The sequence below is a fragment of the Exophiala aquamarina genome (genome assembly GCF_000709125.1).
Source record: "Exophiala aquamarina CBS 119918 chromosome Unknown aczIA-supercont1.3, whole genome shotgun sequence".
Lineage (NCBI taxonomy): Eukaryota > Fungi > Ascomycota > Eurotiomycetes > Chaetothyriales > Herpotrichiellaceae > Exophiala > Exophiala aquamarina.
In genome coordinates this window covers 3523478-3541667 of record NW_013550585.1, presented here as the reverse complement: position 1 = coordinate 3541667, position 18190 = coordinate 3523478, and the positions used below count along the sequence as shown (strand labels likewise).

The 18190-nt window shown below is 50.2% G+C and overlaps 5 protein-coding genes across 5 annotated transcripts; 2 read left to right on the top strand and 3 right to left on the bottom strand.

Moving 5' to 3' along the window:
• Positions 1-672: 672 nt before the first annotated feature.
• A1O9_04842 (uncharacterized protein) lies at positions 673-3290 on the bottom strand (the record flags this gene model as incomplete). The annotated part of the gene is made up of 5 exons (XM_013407130.1): positions 673-2404; positions 2455-2679; positions 2728-2860; positions 2913-3077; positions 3122-3290. The coding sequence occupies 5 exons, from the start codon at positions 3288-3290 to the stop codon at positions 673-675; spliced, it is 2424 nt and encodes an 807-aa protein (XP_013262584.1).
• Positions 3291-6288: 2998 nt separating this feature from the next.
• Positions 6289-9187, top strand: A1O9_04841 (uncharacterized protein; the record flags this gene model as incomplete). Its single annotated transcript, XM_013407129.1, has 4 exons — positions 6289-6803; positions 6856-6904; positions 6959-9004; positions 9074-9187. 4 exons carry the CDS (start codon positions 6289-6291, stop codon positions 9185-9187), a joined length of 2724 nt encoding a protein of 907 aa, XP_013262583.1.
• A 795-nt stretch (positions 9188-9982) lies between these two features.
• Positions 9983-11071, top strand: A1O9_04840 (uncharacterized protein; the record flags this gene model as incomplete). Its single annotated transcript, XM_013407128.1, has 2 exons — positions 9983-10072; positions 10199-11071. The coding sequence occupies 2 exons, from the start codon at positions 9983-9985 to the stop codon at positions 11069-11071; spliced, it is 963 nt and encodes a 320-aa protein (XP_013262582.1).
• A 1657-nt stretch (positions 11072-12728) lies between these two features.
• Positions 12729-14875, bottom strand: A1O9_04839 (F-box and WD-40 domain-containing protein CDC4; the record flags this gene model as incomplete). Its single annotated transcript, XM_013407127.1, has 3 exons — positions 12729-12887; positions 12942-14276; positions 14327-14875. 3 exons carry the CDS (start codon positions 14873-14875, stop codon positions 12729-12731), a joined length of 2043 nt encoding a protein of 680 aa, XP_013262581.1.
• A 1611-nt stretch (positions 14876-16486) lies between these two features.
• Positions 16487-17731, bottom strand: A1O9_04838 (uncharacterized protein; the record flags this gene model as incomplete). Its single annotated transcript, XM_013407126.1, has 1 exon — positions 16487-17731. One exon carries the CDS (start codon positions 17729-17731, stop codon positions 16487-16489), a length of 1245 nt encoding a protein of 414 aa, XP_013262580.1.
• Positions 17732-18190: the final 459 nt, after the last annotated feature.

Genomic DNA, 18190 nt, shown 5'->3' with positions numbered 1-18190 from the left:
TTATCGAGGCAAAAATTATTATTGTTCCTGGCGAGACTTGAACTCGCGACTTTCGCATTACTTTGAAAGAATTCATACTGGATGCTAGCATACAATATAAGAACGACACGCTAACCACTGCGTCACAGGAACTTGAAGAAACAGCATGTTGGACAGCTGTCTGTGACAAAAGTGTGGCCAATTTCGCGACCATTTCAAGGCCAGTTTTGCGGTACTGAGCTATAAGAACTTGTTTTCTTTAACACGTGATATGGTTGGGATGGACTGATTAATTTTTATCTCCAATGGTGAATGAGCATCACATGAATAATTATGTTTATTGAAAGTACCGATATCTTATGTGCCACATGGCAAAATTGTTGGTGCGTTTAATTATTAATTTTACATGCGCCCCAGCCATCGCTATAAATTCCAAGTCCTCAAAGGCTGGCAGGGCCAACCAACCTCCCACCTGTTTCCCAATTCCCAGTTCCTCCGCAATGCTGTTGTTCGAATATCATGTGGGTATCGTTGTTGCGCCGAAGGTCGTGGATGTCCGTAGTGCTGTGTACAGTATATTGGCGTGACAAAATGGTGCCTAAAATTCAAATTAGAAATGGAGAGAACGCCCACTTACCTTTGCTGTGCAAAATTCATATCCTCTGTCCTCCTGATCAAGTCCGTGCACTCCTTTCACCCTATTAAAGTGACTTTTCGTCCTCGAAGGGTGAAGACTGTTGTATTGATGGATGATATCGACAGCATCAATGTTGTTTGGGCTGTTGATGTTGTCTCTTCCGCGATTGGAGCTGTCACTGTGACAAAAGCTGTGGCCGCCGCTCCTGTCGGGGAGTCTGGCGAGTAAGCGCATCCCACCAGAGAATATTCGGAGTAAAGCGAGCAGCCTAGGGCATTATCGATGCTGATTGTCGAGGAGACAAGCACACTGCTTCCCGCACCTGGACTCACAACGGAAGTGGCAAAGGTAGTGTCCTGAGAGGTAGTCGCGGGGGCCACTGCGCCAGTGGAAGACATTGTCCCGTAATGGATGGTGCGAGTACTTGTAGGTGTGACTGTTACAAACATTGTCACAGTGGTCCACATGGTCGTGGTAGACTCCACGTCATCTCCCATACTCGTAGCTGCATCAGAAAGAAATGTGGTCGTCGTGGGTCCGGTAATTGTGAATATTTCGCCACTGCTAACGAGGGTGGCTGTCGTTTGTATAGTCACAGTTTCGTCGACCGCAATGGGCGTGCTGACCGCTGTCCCGGTTGGAGCTAGCGACTCTGTACTGCCTTCTGTTCGGATGGTATTCGGTGGAACTCCGGTGCTGGAATAGTCTCCCGATGTTGAAGTCATCAGGATAGTTGTTGTAGATTGAGCTCCAGGAATTGCACTCTGAACAGCCGAAGAAGCTGTGGTTGTTACAGCAATAAAGTTCCCGGCTCTGTTGAAAGGAATGGTCACTGTTATAGTCGTGTAACTTGTAACTGTTGTTGTAGATATTGACTCCTCCTGCGCTCCGTTGATGGGTGAGGTTGTCTCTAGAGTTGTGAACGTGACTTGGCCCGACGGAGAAACGCTTGAGCTGAGGTCTCCAAAGGATTGACTTGATAATGTGGCAGTGGTAATGGATGTGTCTGGATACAGTACCGAGGTGACAGACCCAGTTGGACCATCGGTTATAGGGGCTGTTGGATCTTCTAAGGAAGTCAAAGTCGGGGCCGCGGACGCAGTTGAGTTAACAATGACTCCAGAACTAGGCGTTGATGATGGTGAAGTAGTGGTATCCATGGACGTTGTCGAGGTGGATGGATCTTGTGTGCTTGATGGAGGGATTTGTGACGAGGGTGACAGGCCTGAAGCCCCTGCAATAGTTGATGATTTTGTGGAGGATAGATTGAAGGACGCGAACGTCGAGACAGAAGAAGCACTGGAACTTGAGACTGCCAAACTACTATCCACAGCTGGCTGAACGGATCCTGGTGTAGATGATGCAGCGGAGCTCGATCCCAAGGTGGTCGGTTGTAGTGTCGTAGAAGATTGGCTGCTAGCGGATGGTCCTTCCAGGGCATGTTGCCCTACAGGGCAGGTCTCTTGAACAACGCTCTCAGGGCCATGTGTGATAGGATTGCAACCGGGTAAAGCGTCTATGACACCAAGGGATTGTTCGTCAAATACCGAGGGCTGTTGCGGGCAGGTCCGCGCAAAATTGACGTCCTGGTTAGGAGCAAGATATTCGCAGGCACTTATAACGCCACCATCGTCAGTGTACAGACAATTCTTCACGGCTGCATCCTGTATATCCATGTCCCAGCCATTGATGAAGTCGGCATGAAATGAATAGCCTGTAGCGTCACCATTTGAGAAGACAAACTCTCCACCCCCGGATTGATCGACCTGATTGGTGAAGTAGAGGACTCTGTCGAATGTCAGAAGTGGAATTTGGTTCTGACAGCGGAAAGCACGTACTCGAAGAACAACCCAGGAATAGGGATGGGATGCGAAGGAGGGCAGGAGCCATAGTCTATGCCAGAAAGATATGCGACGTGTGCAGAGTTTTCAAGATAGAGATTCTCGCCGTCCCAGCAAGATTGGAAATTGATTTGAGCTCGCATACCATTGACGCAGTCAGTTCGAAACATATAGTGTTGTTCTGGAATATCGTTAGCTTCATCAATACAACGAAAACTTACCCTAGAGGATGTCAGTCACGGCGATGGTCAATAGTTGGAAAGCACACACCTGTCGGCCACTGGCCGTGTATTCAAATATGTCATGGTTGTACTATCATACGACCTTGCTGTTGAATCTCCAGAGATCATTTTAAACCCTGGGGGAAAGGGTTGCGTATTCGAAGAAGTCCCTCCTCGTCCTGCTCACAACATAAGTACATTTCAGTTCACTCACAGCCGTGGGGATAGCCATACCGACATAATAAACTGTCATGCCGAAGTTTGGAACTTCTTCAAACTTGCCATTTGCATGGGCAAAGTACAGTTGGGGCGTCCAATAAGCAGACTTGTCGCTTTGAATCTCGCAGGATGAGCATGTCGACGACAGCAGTGAATTGAAGTCCGAATTTTGATTAACGTCTAAGCCGTCAGCCTTGATATCAGGGTTTGGGATTGCCACCCACTGTTTCCTCCTGCAAATTTATGTACATGTCCAGACACGGTACCTGGATCCACGATGGGGTCGGCCCTAGAGGTTTGTGAGACGGCGCAAGCCATGCGCCAATAAGCAAATGTCACAGTAGGCTGCAAGGCTAGTAGCCATGAAGAGAGAGGCAAGTGTAAAGGCTTCATTGTGATTCAAGAACAGTTTTGAAGTTGAATCTAGACTGTGGGAATGTTGGGTGCAAAAGGTGATCGTATATGAAAGCACTGTTGAAGATCCGGCTTGACCATAATGGACTAGTCGATAAACAAACCTGACGACAGCATCGCCCGACACTCTCCTCTCGCGCCGTGCGCCTTGGACAAGGCTTGCGGCGGCAACAAGGAGATGCACAGTTCGAGTTCGTCCCCGAGCGAGGCTGAACTTAAAATTTGAAAACCCCCGAGTGGCGGAGACAAATGCGACTGGCTTGAGTTCGAGGAGCAGCCAGCCGGACAGACAGGGTGCTCCAGTTTGATCATCAGTGCCCAAAGACCTACCGCGGCGGCTTTTCGCGCTGGCAACAACTCAAGAAGCCTGACCTAGGCATTCCATGTCTGTCTGTACTTAGCTTTTGACGTGAACAAGGGGAATTTTCGGTCATGGACACCGGGCTCATCCAACTTCGCGAGCAGGGACATATTTTCCTAAATTTTCGGCAGGGGAGACGTTGTCACATTCAGCATCGAAGTGGCAGATAAGTCTTTGCAAGAGCAGCAGAATGGAAACGCGCGTACTGTATGTACTGACGATGCTTTTGTGGTCAAAGCTAGGTTGACAGCGGTTGACATGGGAAACAAACTCGGTGGCGCGATCTAACGTTAGCCTGTGCTAGCGCCTCGCGTGCTGGCTTAGTCTTTGTGGCTTACAGGAGTGTGGTCCAATCTACCATTTGGATGAATTTCACGACCAATCTCGGAGATTTCGTAACGGTTGCGGTGGCTCCCACGCACGTACAACGGTCCACGATATCTCGACCTTGGTTTCGGGATTTTAGTGGAAGGGTTCTGACTTGGAAGTTGTAAATAATATTCGTTTGTCCCTCGCGAGAATCAGCCACCAACGATGTGCCAGAAGTCCAGGACTGGCAGAGACCCCTCCCTCCCAACCGGCGATCCCAAGGTAGCTGCAGTAGAGGCAACCTAGGCTGATGCGAAACATGTCTTCTCCTCGCAACTTGAGTGCTGTCCCGTCCTTGAACCCAGGTACGTCCCTCAATGTTGTCTCGCCGGCCAACCGACAATGGCGTTGAACACAGTAGCTTTGCCTGATGGGGCTTCATCATGAGCAATTGTTTCCAGTGCTACCATAAGGTCAGTTCTAATATTGATCACCTTGGCCTGATTCAACTCACTCCAGCCACGTGCATACCCGACGCAGGCTGTGTTACTCATATTGAACTGGGCAAGCTTCAGAAAAGCGTCCTCTAGTGCTGTCTTCTGCTCTGTGCTAGCATTTTCAGGAAGCATGAATGACTTGAAAGCTGTTACGGGAGCTTCCCTGGCTGCAGTGGCGTTCGATGTGAAATCCACATGCACTGTCTAGCTTGTCAAGCGTTGCACAAGAACTAGGCATCTGTCATACTCATCAATGGCACACTGTTGAAGTCGACCAGCTTTACGAGCCCTGCCGAGAGCTTGCCGAATGCCTCCATGTTTGCAAATTCCAGGTGATGGGTTACATCCTCCCAATCTAGAGATAGGTATAGAGAGGTTAGTTGGCGCAGCTGCGTCTCTGACTTGGGGGCTAGATCAAGAGAAGTTCCAGTCGTACCATCCAAAATAACGACTTTTGTTGCATCTTCGTCTTTGAGGCCGCATAAGGCTCAGGTCTGCGATTTGCTTTACCAGATATGTCTCACCCAGAAATGACGGAGGAAACCTCTTTGTTGAGACAAAATCTCCAAGATAGCCCGTAAGTGGTGTGGGACCTGTGAATCGTGGTCGAGAAGCTCAGTACCCGGAAGGGCGAGATCGAAAATGGCGATCTCGGTAACAATAGTCATAATGTAAGCTTGCTGTTGAAGACGGGGTTAAGGAGTATATTTCGTAGAACGGCAGAATTCTACAACCCACTGGATAACTTCAAAACCAAGATACAGCCAAGGAGCCGGCAGATTTAGACGAGTTTATTCAATATTCTCCCCTGCGCCAGCCGGCGTCATTGGAATCATGGTCGGGGTCAGTTCTGACTTAAAAAGAAGTCCTTACTCGGTAAAGATGATTTCACCAGATACAGATAGAGCTCTTATCAATAGTCCCAGTAGGCTAGGATATTGATATTGTAAGTATTCACATAGGCAATGAGCGCTTTCTCACACGTTTGTCCAGAATTCATCGCGTCCTTCACCGCGCGGCACAGAATTGAGAGAAAGAAACCATTGAGCCCAGCCTTTAGAAATGTTCCGCGGTTCACCATTCAAATAACCAATCCAGAATAACGACGCCGGTATCAAAGGGCCAAGTCAGCTCTCCCAATATCGATACAAACCACGATAGAATCCGATATGAGTGCACCTCGATATCCATACGGATCAGTACAGTCAGTCAGCGGTAAAGATATGTAGGGCTCGACTGAGTCCTAAAGGTTTTCGATAGATGGATGCATAAGAGAAACGCAGACGAGAACCCACGGGCATGTCATTTCAAATCAGAACGGGTAAAACCAAAAGCCGAGTCTTTGCAGAGGGTTCATGGTTTCGTTTGGTAATTTTGCATTCCTTCCTACTATGTACTCGTACAAGGTGCCCAGGTCCCCAAGCTAAGCCATCCTCCAATCGGGGTTCGGGCCCGATTTCGTATCGGACCCTCCTTAGTCAACATCCCGCAGTTGCACGTGCGCTTGGTGTTTTCAGAATCAGGCATCATGGTCTGTCCCATCCCCATCATCTTGTAAGTCTCAACAGTAAGGGCACACTTCTCACACTACGTCGCAAACTGGCTCGATCATCGCACGAGCGGCGCCTCGGTACTACGACCCACCGCTACGGCAACGGGGATCATTCGAAGGCTTACTGTACACCTGGACCAAACGCAATCTGACACTAACTTAGCTCATCCCCCAACCTCCATCCCACCAGAGCTATCTTGAACCCGTTCCAAGCCATCTTGGAGACCAGATAAGTCCCGGACTCAGCTTCTCAGAAACATGAGTACACCATTTTCCACAGACGATGATGCTGTTAGCACGGCCTCTGGAGAGAAGGCGAAAGCTCTCTCTCAACCCCGCGTACGCCGGAGAAATCGCATGATCACATCATGCCTGGAGTGTCGTCGCCGAAAACTGAAATGCGATAAACTTCATCCTTGCACAAACTGCAGCAAATTCTCCCGCGACTGCCTCTTCCTGGCCCCCGCTTTAGATTCGGTTTCTCAACAGCGCCTGAATGAAATCAAAGAGAAGATGGGCTCTCTTGAAAGAGTCCTTGAGGAGGATGTCGCCCGCCGAGACGGGAAGGCCCCCAAATCCGCTGCCACTATGTCTCAACGGAGGAGTTCTGCCGACCTACCAGGTGGGGAAATAAGCAGCTCTGACAACGAGGCTGGTGTTCCTGATGATGAAAAGGGACTCGAGCCCACCCCTCTAGCAACCATTGATGCCTCATATGAGGACGACACTAATGACGACATCCTCGACCTTGGGATCAAGATTGGGAAAATGCGGTAAGCTAGTTTAGATGCTTTGACGAGTATTCACCTGATCCGTGTCTTGCAGCCTAACAGAACGTCTCGGTGGATTCTTTCGGCCCAGAATTAATGAAGAGGTAGTGTTATCATAATCTCTTACACACTTGGTCAGGGACACTGACATATCTCAGCTTGGTCTTCAGCTGTCAGAGTCAGCGGCCATTAGGCCTGCCGTGGAAGAGAAGCATCGTCCCGATCCCCAGCTTCCAGATAATGGCAATGATTTTCTAGCCCCCGGCCCGTCCTACATTGCGCCTGGTTCTGGATTTATATTCGGTGATGTGGGAAGCAAAAGATCTCTCATCAATTTCCTTCCAGCAAAAGCAGCAGCGGACCTCCTGGTGCGTAATTACTACGAGAATGTTCATTTCATTGCCCGGGTGGTCCATTGGCCGAGCTTCCAGTTACACTACGAAAACTTCTGGACGAGTGTGCTGGCTGGTTTGGAGCCACAACCATGGCAACAATCGATTGTTCTCTCGGTGCTTTTTGCAGCCGTTGCTAGCATGAATGAAAAGGAGATAAGCACAATATTTGCAAGACCGAAAAGCACAATACTTGGAAATTTCCAAACTGGCACGGAAGTCGCCCTAAGCAAAGCCCAGTTCCTGCGCGCTACGAAACTTGAGACTCTACAGGCCCTTGTCGTCTATCTGATTCCCATGTGCCGAGATCAACTCTCACGTGCCCATTCAGTCCTGGTAGGAATGGCGATCCGCCTTGCTGAATGCATGGGTTTACATCGTGATCCTGACGACATATATGGGCTCACCGCAGTCGACTGTCACGTACGGCGTATAGTTTGGTTTCAACTTTGCTTTCTCGATTTTCGCACGTGTGAAGCACAAGGCCCCCGGCCAGGGATAAAACGGGAAGACTACGATACACGGTTCCCTCTAAACATTGACGATGCCGATCTTTTCGCACTCAAACCTCGGGAAGTGAAGGACAAGTTTACCGACATGACTGTTTCAAGGATCCGGTTTGAATGTACCGAGATGCAAAGGGTTGTGTGGCAGGACCGAATTCGAATGGAGAGGAAAAAAGTCTCCATGACCCACGTTCTATCGAAAGTCGAATCCTTCCGGAAGGCCATGGATGCTAAGTACACCCCTATATTCGATCTTTCCGTGCCTATACAGAAGTACGCCAAGTTAGTCATGACGTTAATGATTCAAAGAATGTATGTTATGATTCTCCACCTATATGTCAACAATGCGGCCAATCGTGTACCAGAACGACTTCGCAACCTCACCGTCACAAGCGGTCTACAGGCCGTGGAAGCAGCAATTTCGATGGAGAGCCTGCCGGAATTCTCCAAATGGGCTTGGTATGGTGGAGCATACCAACAGTGGCATATAGCTTTCCTCCTTCTTACCCTGGTTGATGGCTCATCAACTCCACGAATTTCTGAGAGGATTTGGAAGGTCATCGATTACGTTTTCGAGCCCGACCAGTCCTGGGCACCGTCGACAAAAGTCAGGATTATCGTCACGGCAGTCCGGGATCGTACAACAGTCTATCGAGATCTCCGAAGGATACGCATTCCAGCGAGTATGAAAGGTGGTCTGGGTGCCCATGCTGTGCGGTGGGACGGATTGAAAGAGGAAAGCCCATTTGTTGGGGCTGGAAGCACTGAAGCAGCGTTGAATGCCATGCAGCCCCAGAATGCTCCCGGCAACGGGGCGTACGCATCGGATCGATCATGGAGCTTCGACGCACCGGCGACACTCTACTTATCGTCACAATATCCAGCCTCAACAGAAACATCTGGCTGGACTCGAGTTCTACCGAATTCACGAGCCTCACCACTTCCGCCCGGACAGACTACACAGCAGTCGCAGTCACAGACACAAACTTCTCCCAGGTCAGAAAGTCGGTCTTCGCCAGGCCAGCAGGGTGATTTTCACAGCCCCAGCGACTCTAGCACGAATGATTCATGGCCTCCGCTGATATCGGGTGATCAGCTTCAGTGGAGGTCGGCGTTAGGACAAGGTGTACCGGTCGGACAAGCCACCGCAACAGCACAAGCGCTTCCTGCGATTTCACATCAAAGACACTCCTCGGACAGTGGGCCTTCATTTATCAATTCCGGATTTCCTAGTGACCAGGTCAACATTCCACAATTCCCACCTCCGAATTCGAGAGGCGACTCCTTAATGATGGACATCAATTGGGTAAGATACGCTCTCAAAAAGACTGACCATAAGACTACGATATGCTAATGCGGCTTTCATTGCTTCTAGGCGGAATGGGACCAACTGTTCCCACAAGACGCCAATTCGGGCCTTCTTGATGGTGCAGGCGGGTATGGCGTGTCCTCAGAATATAAGAGCTCAATACCTCCCGAGATGATGTAGATTAGTTCCCCGGATTTATTACGCTTGAGCACGAGTAGCAATTCCAAACAGGAAAATGAAGCCACAACGAACATCGCTTGTTTTGTTGGTTGATGAGTGAGCCGAGAAGGCTGCTGATTCAGCTGCATTAACCTATTCCACCAGTCCTCTTTACCTTCCTATCTGTGTCCCTGTATATCCTTGCAATCCTTGGGCCCATGGACTTTCCAGCCTCTAGACACGGTCAAGAAAGGCGCGTGATGTCATTGGTATCCATCTCCTCGGATATTCCGGCTATCGAAAGCTCGCATGCCATCATCTCTCGCGCACTGATACCCGCCGACATGCAGCTCCATCTCTCACACAGTCGCGGCTCGCCCTTTTTCCTGTCAATTTCAGTGGCCGGCCAACCAAAGCTTGTCGACCAAGCTTTCCGTCGAAACCTCAGATCTGCAATGTTATTATCCTTGTGCACGGATTTGGCGGCAGAACGGCCATGGTTGAGCCATATCCGGACCTTCTTTTCTTGGGACTCTGGACCCCAGAGCTCTGCCATATATTTCTACTTGCTCTCAATCTCATCTGCTTCCGAATTCCGGCTTTGAGTATCTAGACGCATTCGATAGTCAACGCTGTCAGGCAGGCCCTGTTAGCTTTACTCGGAGTAGATCACCCATCTCCCTCCATCGGTCTCCTCTTGTCCTTCCAGCAAATTCTTCCTCGAGTTTGTGTGAAGTGCTGGATCGCCTTTCCGATCATACGGATTTCAATTGACTCGCCAAAACTCCTTCAAGTACCAACGCACCACATCACAACATGGCAGCTACAACATCAACATCGTTGAAACCCCCACCAGGAGCAACGCTCAAAGCGTCGTATCCATTTGGCAAGATCGAGCCCAATTCGGTACGTTTTTTCCTCTTTCCGAACCGAGGTCGTTCTGCACAACGATCAGAGCAAATATCCATTTCAAGCCCACAACAGCCTATCAAATGAGATCATTCCTCCTAACCAGACCCCTCAACTGAGCAGACAAAATACTTTGCATCATGCATGCTGGGCGGCATCGTAGCATGCGGGCCGACACACACGCTAGTGACGCCGCTGGACCTGGTGAAAACGCGACGACAGGTCGACACAAAGCTGTACAAGGGAAATTTTTCGGCGTGGCGGTCAATCTTCGCGAACGAGGGGGTCCGGGGCGTGTTCTTCGGATGGTCGCCGACGCTGGTCGGTTACAGCTTCCAGGGGATGGGCAAGTACGGGTTCTACGAGGTGTTCAAGCACATCTACGGCGACAATCTGTTTTCGAACTCGAACCGCACCCTCGTCTACCTTGGGGCCAGCGCCAGTGCCGAATTCATCGCCGACATCTTCTTGTGTCCGTTTGAGGCCATCAAGGTCCGCATGCAGACCACGCTTCCCCCCTACGCGAACACTCTCCGGCAGGGGTGGTCCAAGGTCGTCGAGAAGGAAGGCATCGCGGGCCTCTACAAGGGCATCGCCCCCCTCTGGGGCCGCCAGATCCCGTACACAATGTGTAAATTCGCAACCTTCGAGGAGACCGTCCACTTCATCTACGGGCAGCTCGGCAAGCCCAAGGAGAGCTACAACAAGCTGCAGCAGACCGGTGTGAGCTTCCTGGGCGGCTACATCGCCGGCATCGCATGCGCCGTCGTCTCGCATCCCGCAGACGTCATGGTCAGCAAGCTCAACTCCGACCGCAAGGCCGGCGAGTCTGCGGCCAAAGCCATGAACAGGATCTACGGCAACATCGGCTTCACGGGGCTTTGGAATGGTCTGCCAACTAGGATCGTCATGATCGGAACCCTCACAGCCTTCCAGTGGCTCATCTACGATTCCTTCAAGGTCTGGCTTGGTTTGCCCACCACCGGTGGCCACTAGACGTCTACGGCATGCTGGTCAAGAAGCCGCACACAGCTGGTAGCGAGGAATGCAGGAAGTGGTACCCAACATTCACTTCTTGACTGGTCTTGTTCTTCGCCCCATTGACCTTCTCGAAGCGGAATTCACAAGAGAGAGAGCGAAAGAGAGAGAGCGAAAGAGAGAGAGCGAAAGAGAGAGAGAGAGAGAGAGAGAGAGAGAGAGAGAGCGAGCGAGAGAGAGAGAGAGAGAGAGAGAGAGAGAGAGCGCGCGCACACACACACACACACACACACACACACACAGGAATTGGGCTTGCTTCTATCCAGACCGCATCGACAAACCACTTCATTCTACAACACTCTTACCAGCGTCGTTCCCCCACTTCTAGAGGAGAGAAGTTATAAAGAAGGGAAGACCAAGCCCAGACGCACCTCGAGGGCGAACCCAGATTTGAAGCATACCGAGCACATCCTAGAGCCCAACTCATCTAATTCGCGCCGAGGCCTCAGCATCAGATTGTCTCTAGAGCAAAAGCCCGGGGGTTCGGGGTAAGGAGAGACAGCAACTGAGGAGTCGGAGGGTATAAACAGTCCTGTCTGTTCTACGCGAGCTTACTATCTGGGCGGCCGATGCATACATCCAATCCATGACGATGAATCTGTGCATGATTGACTGCCGGTGGGGTTTTCAGCTTCCACTTGCACCTATTAGAGTCTGAGCGACCCGGGACGAACCAAGGCAGTGACGGATGAGCAATATAAAAGAGGAATAAATAGAAGCTTGTAACGGAACAAAAATACTAGGCAGAACAAATAGATGAAGATATGTCACTTGGTTTTTTTGTTTATAATCAATATTTGCTTATTCTTGTGTCGCTGAAGGCGAGTTGCTCCCCTCTTGATTGATGCCACCGGTAGTCAAGCCGACCGGGGCAAGTACTATGCATGCAAGGGATATACTATAACCAGTCGTTTGTGACTGAGGGCTGAAAACTGGGGTCGCTGATTGCTTGAGTCGGTTGATTCCTGTCTTGTCCTTCTTCCCACCATCACCAACTGTTGTCCATGTCGATAAAACATAGTTTCATGCTTATTGGCTGCGGCAACTCAATTGTCCTCATCATCCCTCACATGGTTGTTTGGGGATCATCATCACCATGCTTCAGTATTAAAGGCACTCTTTTTACTCCCTTTCAATGACCATTCCTGTCACCAAACATCATATACTCCTTGCTCCTGCACTGCAAGACCAAAGCGATTTGCAAAACACAGATTAGCTCGACCAAATTGGCTACCAGTGTCAAAGCACGTAGGTCAACATCCACCCGAGAACCATATGGATAGCTCTGCGAGCATGTAGCTCCTCGTCTATCCTTGAGCATCCGGGCCTGCTTCCACGTGAAACAAAAAGGTCGGAAACTTTGCAAATAATCACCAGCTGTGTTATGCTAATTCGTAGGGAAATCCGTCCAAGTACCATGTCCTTTGTCTATTGGCGGGCCTGTCTCGGATTTGAAGTGAATGCTTTCGCTCAGCTAATGTTTTCGTATACTCCATTTCGAATAAAGGACCGTAACATCATGCAGTCGAGCACAAATTGGCCCGATAAAACCCTATTGAGTATGAAGACCGCCGGCAGGACAGCAATCGCAAATCGTGGTCGGGAGTTTTATTCATTATACATCACTCATAGCAGCATCTCCATCGCCGATATGAAGATCTGTTGGCACGTGGCGCATCTCGTCGTCTTCGTGAAGAGGTATTTGTTCAGGTAGACTGAGAGGGCTTTCCGATCTTCGCTCAATGTGCTCATCAGGCGGCGAAAACGACCATACCTGTTAGAAAAGATTAGTGGTAGGATTGTGGATTCCGAACAAAAGGCCACTCACCTCCATGACCGTCCGGTTCGATCGGCTAGCCATGATAACAGCCTTCTCTTCTTCGAAAGCCACCCTCCAGACAGCCTCAGCAGGTTGACTCAATTCCCGCACCAGTTGACCAGTTTCGACGCTCCAGATCTTGACACGACCATCACTCCCACCGCTGACTATTCGATTCTCATCAAATTGCAAACTTGTAACACTATTATCATGTGCTGCTAGACGGTGAATGGGTGTGTTGCTCTGTAATGACCACACACGAACTGAGCCGTCTGAACCACCTGTTACCAAAGTGTCTCCCCGCATTTGTAGTTGACCAACAAGCGAAGTATGCCCCTGTAGTATGGCGGTGCACGTGCCCGACTTTGGGTCCCAAATTCTCACGCTCGTGTCTAGACTCCCTGTCGCAATCCTGAGGCCATCAAATGCGATGGCGTAAATCTGACTGAAATGACCCGTCAGCGTGCGCAGACAGCGGCCCTCAGAAATGCTCCATATTCGGGCCGTAGTATCGTAGCTTCCAGAGACAACGAGATCTCCATAAACTGCCAAGCAACGCACACTAGCTTGATGACCAACAAGCACGTTCTTACACATCCCTGTCGGTAGATCCCAAATTCGAAGAGTGGTGTCTCTGGATCCTGAAATTGCTGTATTGGCATCAGACATTTTGAGACACCTGACTGTGGAGGTATGCCCTCTCAGCGTATGGAGACTTTTCCCCGATGCCATGTCCCACACCCTGACATCTCGATCACAGCCACCACTTACAAGGATGTCATCCCATGGGACCATGGCCCAAACACCCATTACATGACCCTTCAATGTCTTCTGGTGTTCGCCAACGGTGTTAAATACGTGGATCTTAGCGTTGTCCATGGCCACGACGATATATTTGTCGGTCAGGTGCAGACTTGTGACGACCCCTTGATCTGGGGTGATGTGCTTGATTATACTCTCACCGCCCTTCCTCCACGCAGCCTCGATCATATATTTGTGTCTGAAATGCGAATAATGGGACTGTGATTGTCGTTTCCGTGCTCGTGGACTCGAGGATAATTGATCTTGCTTTGACAAGGACAGATTCGGGGCGCTATTTGAAGGACCAACGGCCGAACCATCAAGATTCCGCTTGGAGGGTTGATTGTAGCTGTAGGGCCCCTGGACTGCTTGTGGCAGAGACATAGACTCGATCTCGTCGCTTGAAGCATTGGAGGATTTTCGCCATGCGTGCTTATCGCACATTATCTTCCAAAGCATATCGTCATTCACCAGTTTATGCCAACGATGTGAAACTTGAGACGCGCGGGCAAGGCTGAGCGGGTCGTCAATATAAGATAAAACCTGAGTGTATGTCAGTCGAGTCGAGGTCACCATACCTTGCAAGAACTTACTCTTAAGCACAATTCATCGGGCAAGTGCTCAAACGGGTCTTTCTTCAGCCTGGGCGAGACAAAATGATGGACGAAACTCAACAACTGGCTGTCGCACATATTAAGCAATTCGGCCAGATAGCGCTCTCGCTCGGCACCATTCAAATGTGAAAAATGACCTCTTGCATCTCTTAAGAAGGAATCCTCATTTTCACCGGCACAACTCCAACTTGGGGCTCTTTGATATGGAGTCGGAGAGGGAGCAGGAGTCGGTGGAGAGGCAGGCGCGGATGGCAAGATGCTCAAGGGCATTCCCGTCTTACTGGAGGTAGAGAGACGTTTTGGGCGCGGTTGTGACACACTATGGCGATTTCTGGATGAACGAAGAGGATCTATCGGAACAGGTTGAGGAGCGGAGAAATTGTAATCATTGTCTTGATCAACAAGACTCGACCTCGCATTGTAAGGACGGGTGGCTAGCTGGTTTGGATCTATCGACACTGCTCTCGATGGCCGGGGGGAGAGAGGTCTGTTTAAGGGCATGGCCTGGGTATCGTCTTCCAAATCCATGGTCTGGGTGCTGCGTGCTGCCTGAGTGTGAGGTGATGTAGACGCCACTGAAGGCAGAGTAATATGACTTGTATTCAGAGATGCAAAGAATGAATTCTCTTCCCGCTCTTGACTAGCAGGAATGGGCAAGAGTCAATTGCATTATGCTATATCCGAGGAAGTAGGGAGGAATGAAGAGTCGAGAGGTGAATTGTTGTTGACAGGACGCTTGTGACATGCATCGGCAAGATGTAGGTGGAGGGGTTGGAGCGCAGAGGACTGTAATATACGGAGTACTTGGTTGACGGTATGGATTCGGATGGTGATGAATGAGAGAAGTGAGGGCTGGAGTGATAGTCGAATGAGTGGTGTTGGGAATAATGGTGGCGGCGGCAGGTCGAACAGTCAATTCATCAGCAGGATCAGGTTTATCTGACTAGTACGAGTGAACGATCGATCAATATGTCGAGTACGAGTCAGTATTGAGTACGGAGTACTACTCAGTAGTGGTAACTTGGGAAGTGGTAGTGGTGCTTGTAGTTGTGGTTGTAGTAGTAGCTTTGTAAGAAGGGAGATGGTGGGTGCCAGACTCTTGTCGTACTGGCAGTAGTTACTACAAACTAGTTAATACTCTGAACTCCGTCCCAGTAGACAGGATTGGGGGACCGTGGGCTGTGGATGGGCGGGAAGGGAGCATGTTAGGTAGGAAGTGCAGGAAGTGTCCACTCGCTGGCACAGTCAGCGGGGAGTGGCTGGTAAGGCACCCTAAGATATGGAATGTATTGGCAGGCTGGACAGCCCAGTGGCATTTAGGGACTGGGGAGGTGCATGTTTTAGGCAGGCCAAGGCGCGTTCGGGGTCGTCCCGAGAGCAATATTGGGCATGCCTACTGCTGTCATTTGGGCATTTGGTGCCTGAGCGCTGCCGATAGCATCGAAGCCAGGCTTCCAGCTCCGCTAACCAGCTTAACTAGCTTAACTAGTGGTAACTTACTCCACAGGTTGGGTGGTCCCTTCTTATTTAGCGAGCAACTCATCCCTCTTCCCTCGTAGCTCCTGCTTCAGCCTGGCACAAAGATGGACATGGTACTTGGTACTGTAGACATGGTGCCAGTACCCAGAACCCATGTCGATCTTGACCGCCAGAATCCCCCTGGCCGAATCATCTTGACCATTTTGAGGTCTCGGTCTAGATTCATCCAATGCATCTCAAACTGATGCAATGCGTCTGTATATGTCCTCCTTATTCTGAAATCCTGTTCACCAAATGTCTGTATATCCCCGCAAGTCTCCATGGGACAACACCCAACTTATTCCTCTGCCGTCCATCGTGGTCTCCACTCGACTGCTTTCTAACAGCTGTGGTGCTCAAGCGAGGCGGGAATAAACCAAGGGACAGATGGTGCTGATTGTTCCCATTCACATCGACTCGATCTGCCTTGAATGAGAGCTTGAGACCGGCGTTCTTAGTCTCAGATTGGTGTTATTTGACCATATCACATAAATGTACTCTAGGGCTGCTGTTCCATGCTGAAACCGTACGCCATAATGATATTGTCCACCAAGGACCGAATGCGATTAGTTGGCCAAAATGTACCCCAAGTCCCAAGGGAAAAGACAACGTATTCCCTGCTCAATGTGCGTGCCCAACCTGCAAAAATATAGGTAGGATCATGCCAAAACATGCTGCTGCTAGATCTTTCCAGCAGGCCCTTTGGTCGATTGGTGTACCATCTCGTCCTTCACCGTACCCATTCACCTGGCCATTCATCGTGGTCTGCTGATGAGAATTGGATGTATCTTGCATAGAATGCATTGCCACATACAAAAACGTGCCCGCGGAGAAAAGAAGTAACATGCCAGTCCACCATTTGGTCGTTTCAGGACTGTGGTTAGCAGAAGCCCCACCCAGGATGCTGGCAAGCAGCCATGTAACTATTGCGCCAGTAGGTGCGGCCAGACTGAACAGAACCAAATGTCCTCGAGCCGCTCGTTTGGAAAGACCCTGCTTAACCAACACAGAGGTCAGGCCGAAAGCCGCTGGCGCTTTGTGGATCATGATTGCGAAAAATATGACCAAACTCAACCCAGAATTCGTAGCTGTGGAAGACGCCCCCAGAGCTATCCCATCAGCTGCTGCATGGATAACAAGGCCAATTGTGGTTGCAAAACTGCGATTTTGTACGTGAGAGCCTTCTGAAGACTCGAGGAACGAATCTGCTTCTTCATCCCGGTCCAAAGAAGTTGTCAGATTGAACCTGCGCCCTAGATTATTAAGAGCAATGTGATGTGTTCTTGTCTTCGGTTTCGGAGGTTGTGTGTATTGAGGCACCTTGTCCACGAGATACATGAGCATGAATCCAGCTAGCAATGCGATCCCAATCCACGCGTGTTCCGATTCGCTGTGTTTCTCACCACTCTCTTCGCCGTTGCTGCTCGTCTTGCCACTGCCTGTGTCCATCACACCAACGACACCTGGGTCTGTAGGGGTTCGTGGTGGGTCATCAAATTTCGACGGTATAGCGGGGCCTGGGACATTAAAAGGACTGGTCTCGTCACCTAGGGCGCGCGGAACCAGGACCAGAGCAGACAGAGGAGACTCATCGTTCATCCAGTGAATGTCGACACCCCGGGCGTACATATGTCGTTTTGTATGAGAATGCGCCCCATCCCCGACCTCGGCAGCACTGTAGAGAGTTTCAACGCCTTCAGGGAGGATGACCACCAGGGAAGTTCCAACAAGCACACCCATTCCAATAGTGGAGATTAGTCTCAGTTGTGACTGTGAAAGCGTGAGAGACAAAGGCAAAATGCCTGCAAGAAAGGAGGCCAGCGCCATGACTATGCTCAAGATGAGCAGTGTAAAGAGGCCGTCCATGGTCGCGAACGTCGTGGTTACCGAGTAGGTGCGAAGTGCACGACGCGTTTAAGGAGAGGGAGCGAGTACTAATAGGAGGAACGGCCGACACATGATGCGTGTAAATACGTCGAAGATTGAGGATTGGTTGGGAGGGATGCGGTTTGCAGAAGAAAAAGAATAGTGCTAACTTGGGCACCTGTCTTCTCCTGAAGAAGTGGATGACCGACGAGGCAGCGAAAGCCCTCATCCCTTTCTGACAATGACCGCATCTGCTCATCGCCGGGCCCAGCCCCACAAGCCACCACCGCCACTTGAGAGCCAGCTATGAAGACACACAACTTTGGCCATTTAGAATTCGGTGACTGTGAAAACATCTGATATTTAAGCACTATGGGTAAAATGTCCTTATCTACTCCAAAGGGCGAGGCTGTGCCTCGCCATAATATAAACCATCCCCTTCCTGGAGACGAAAGATCC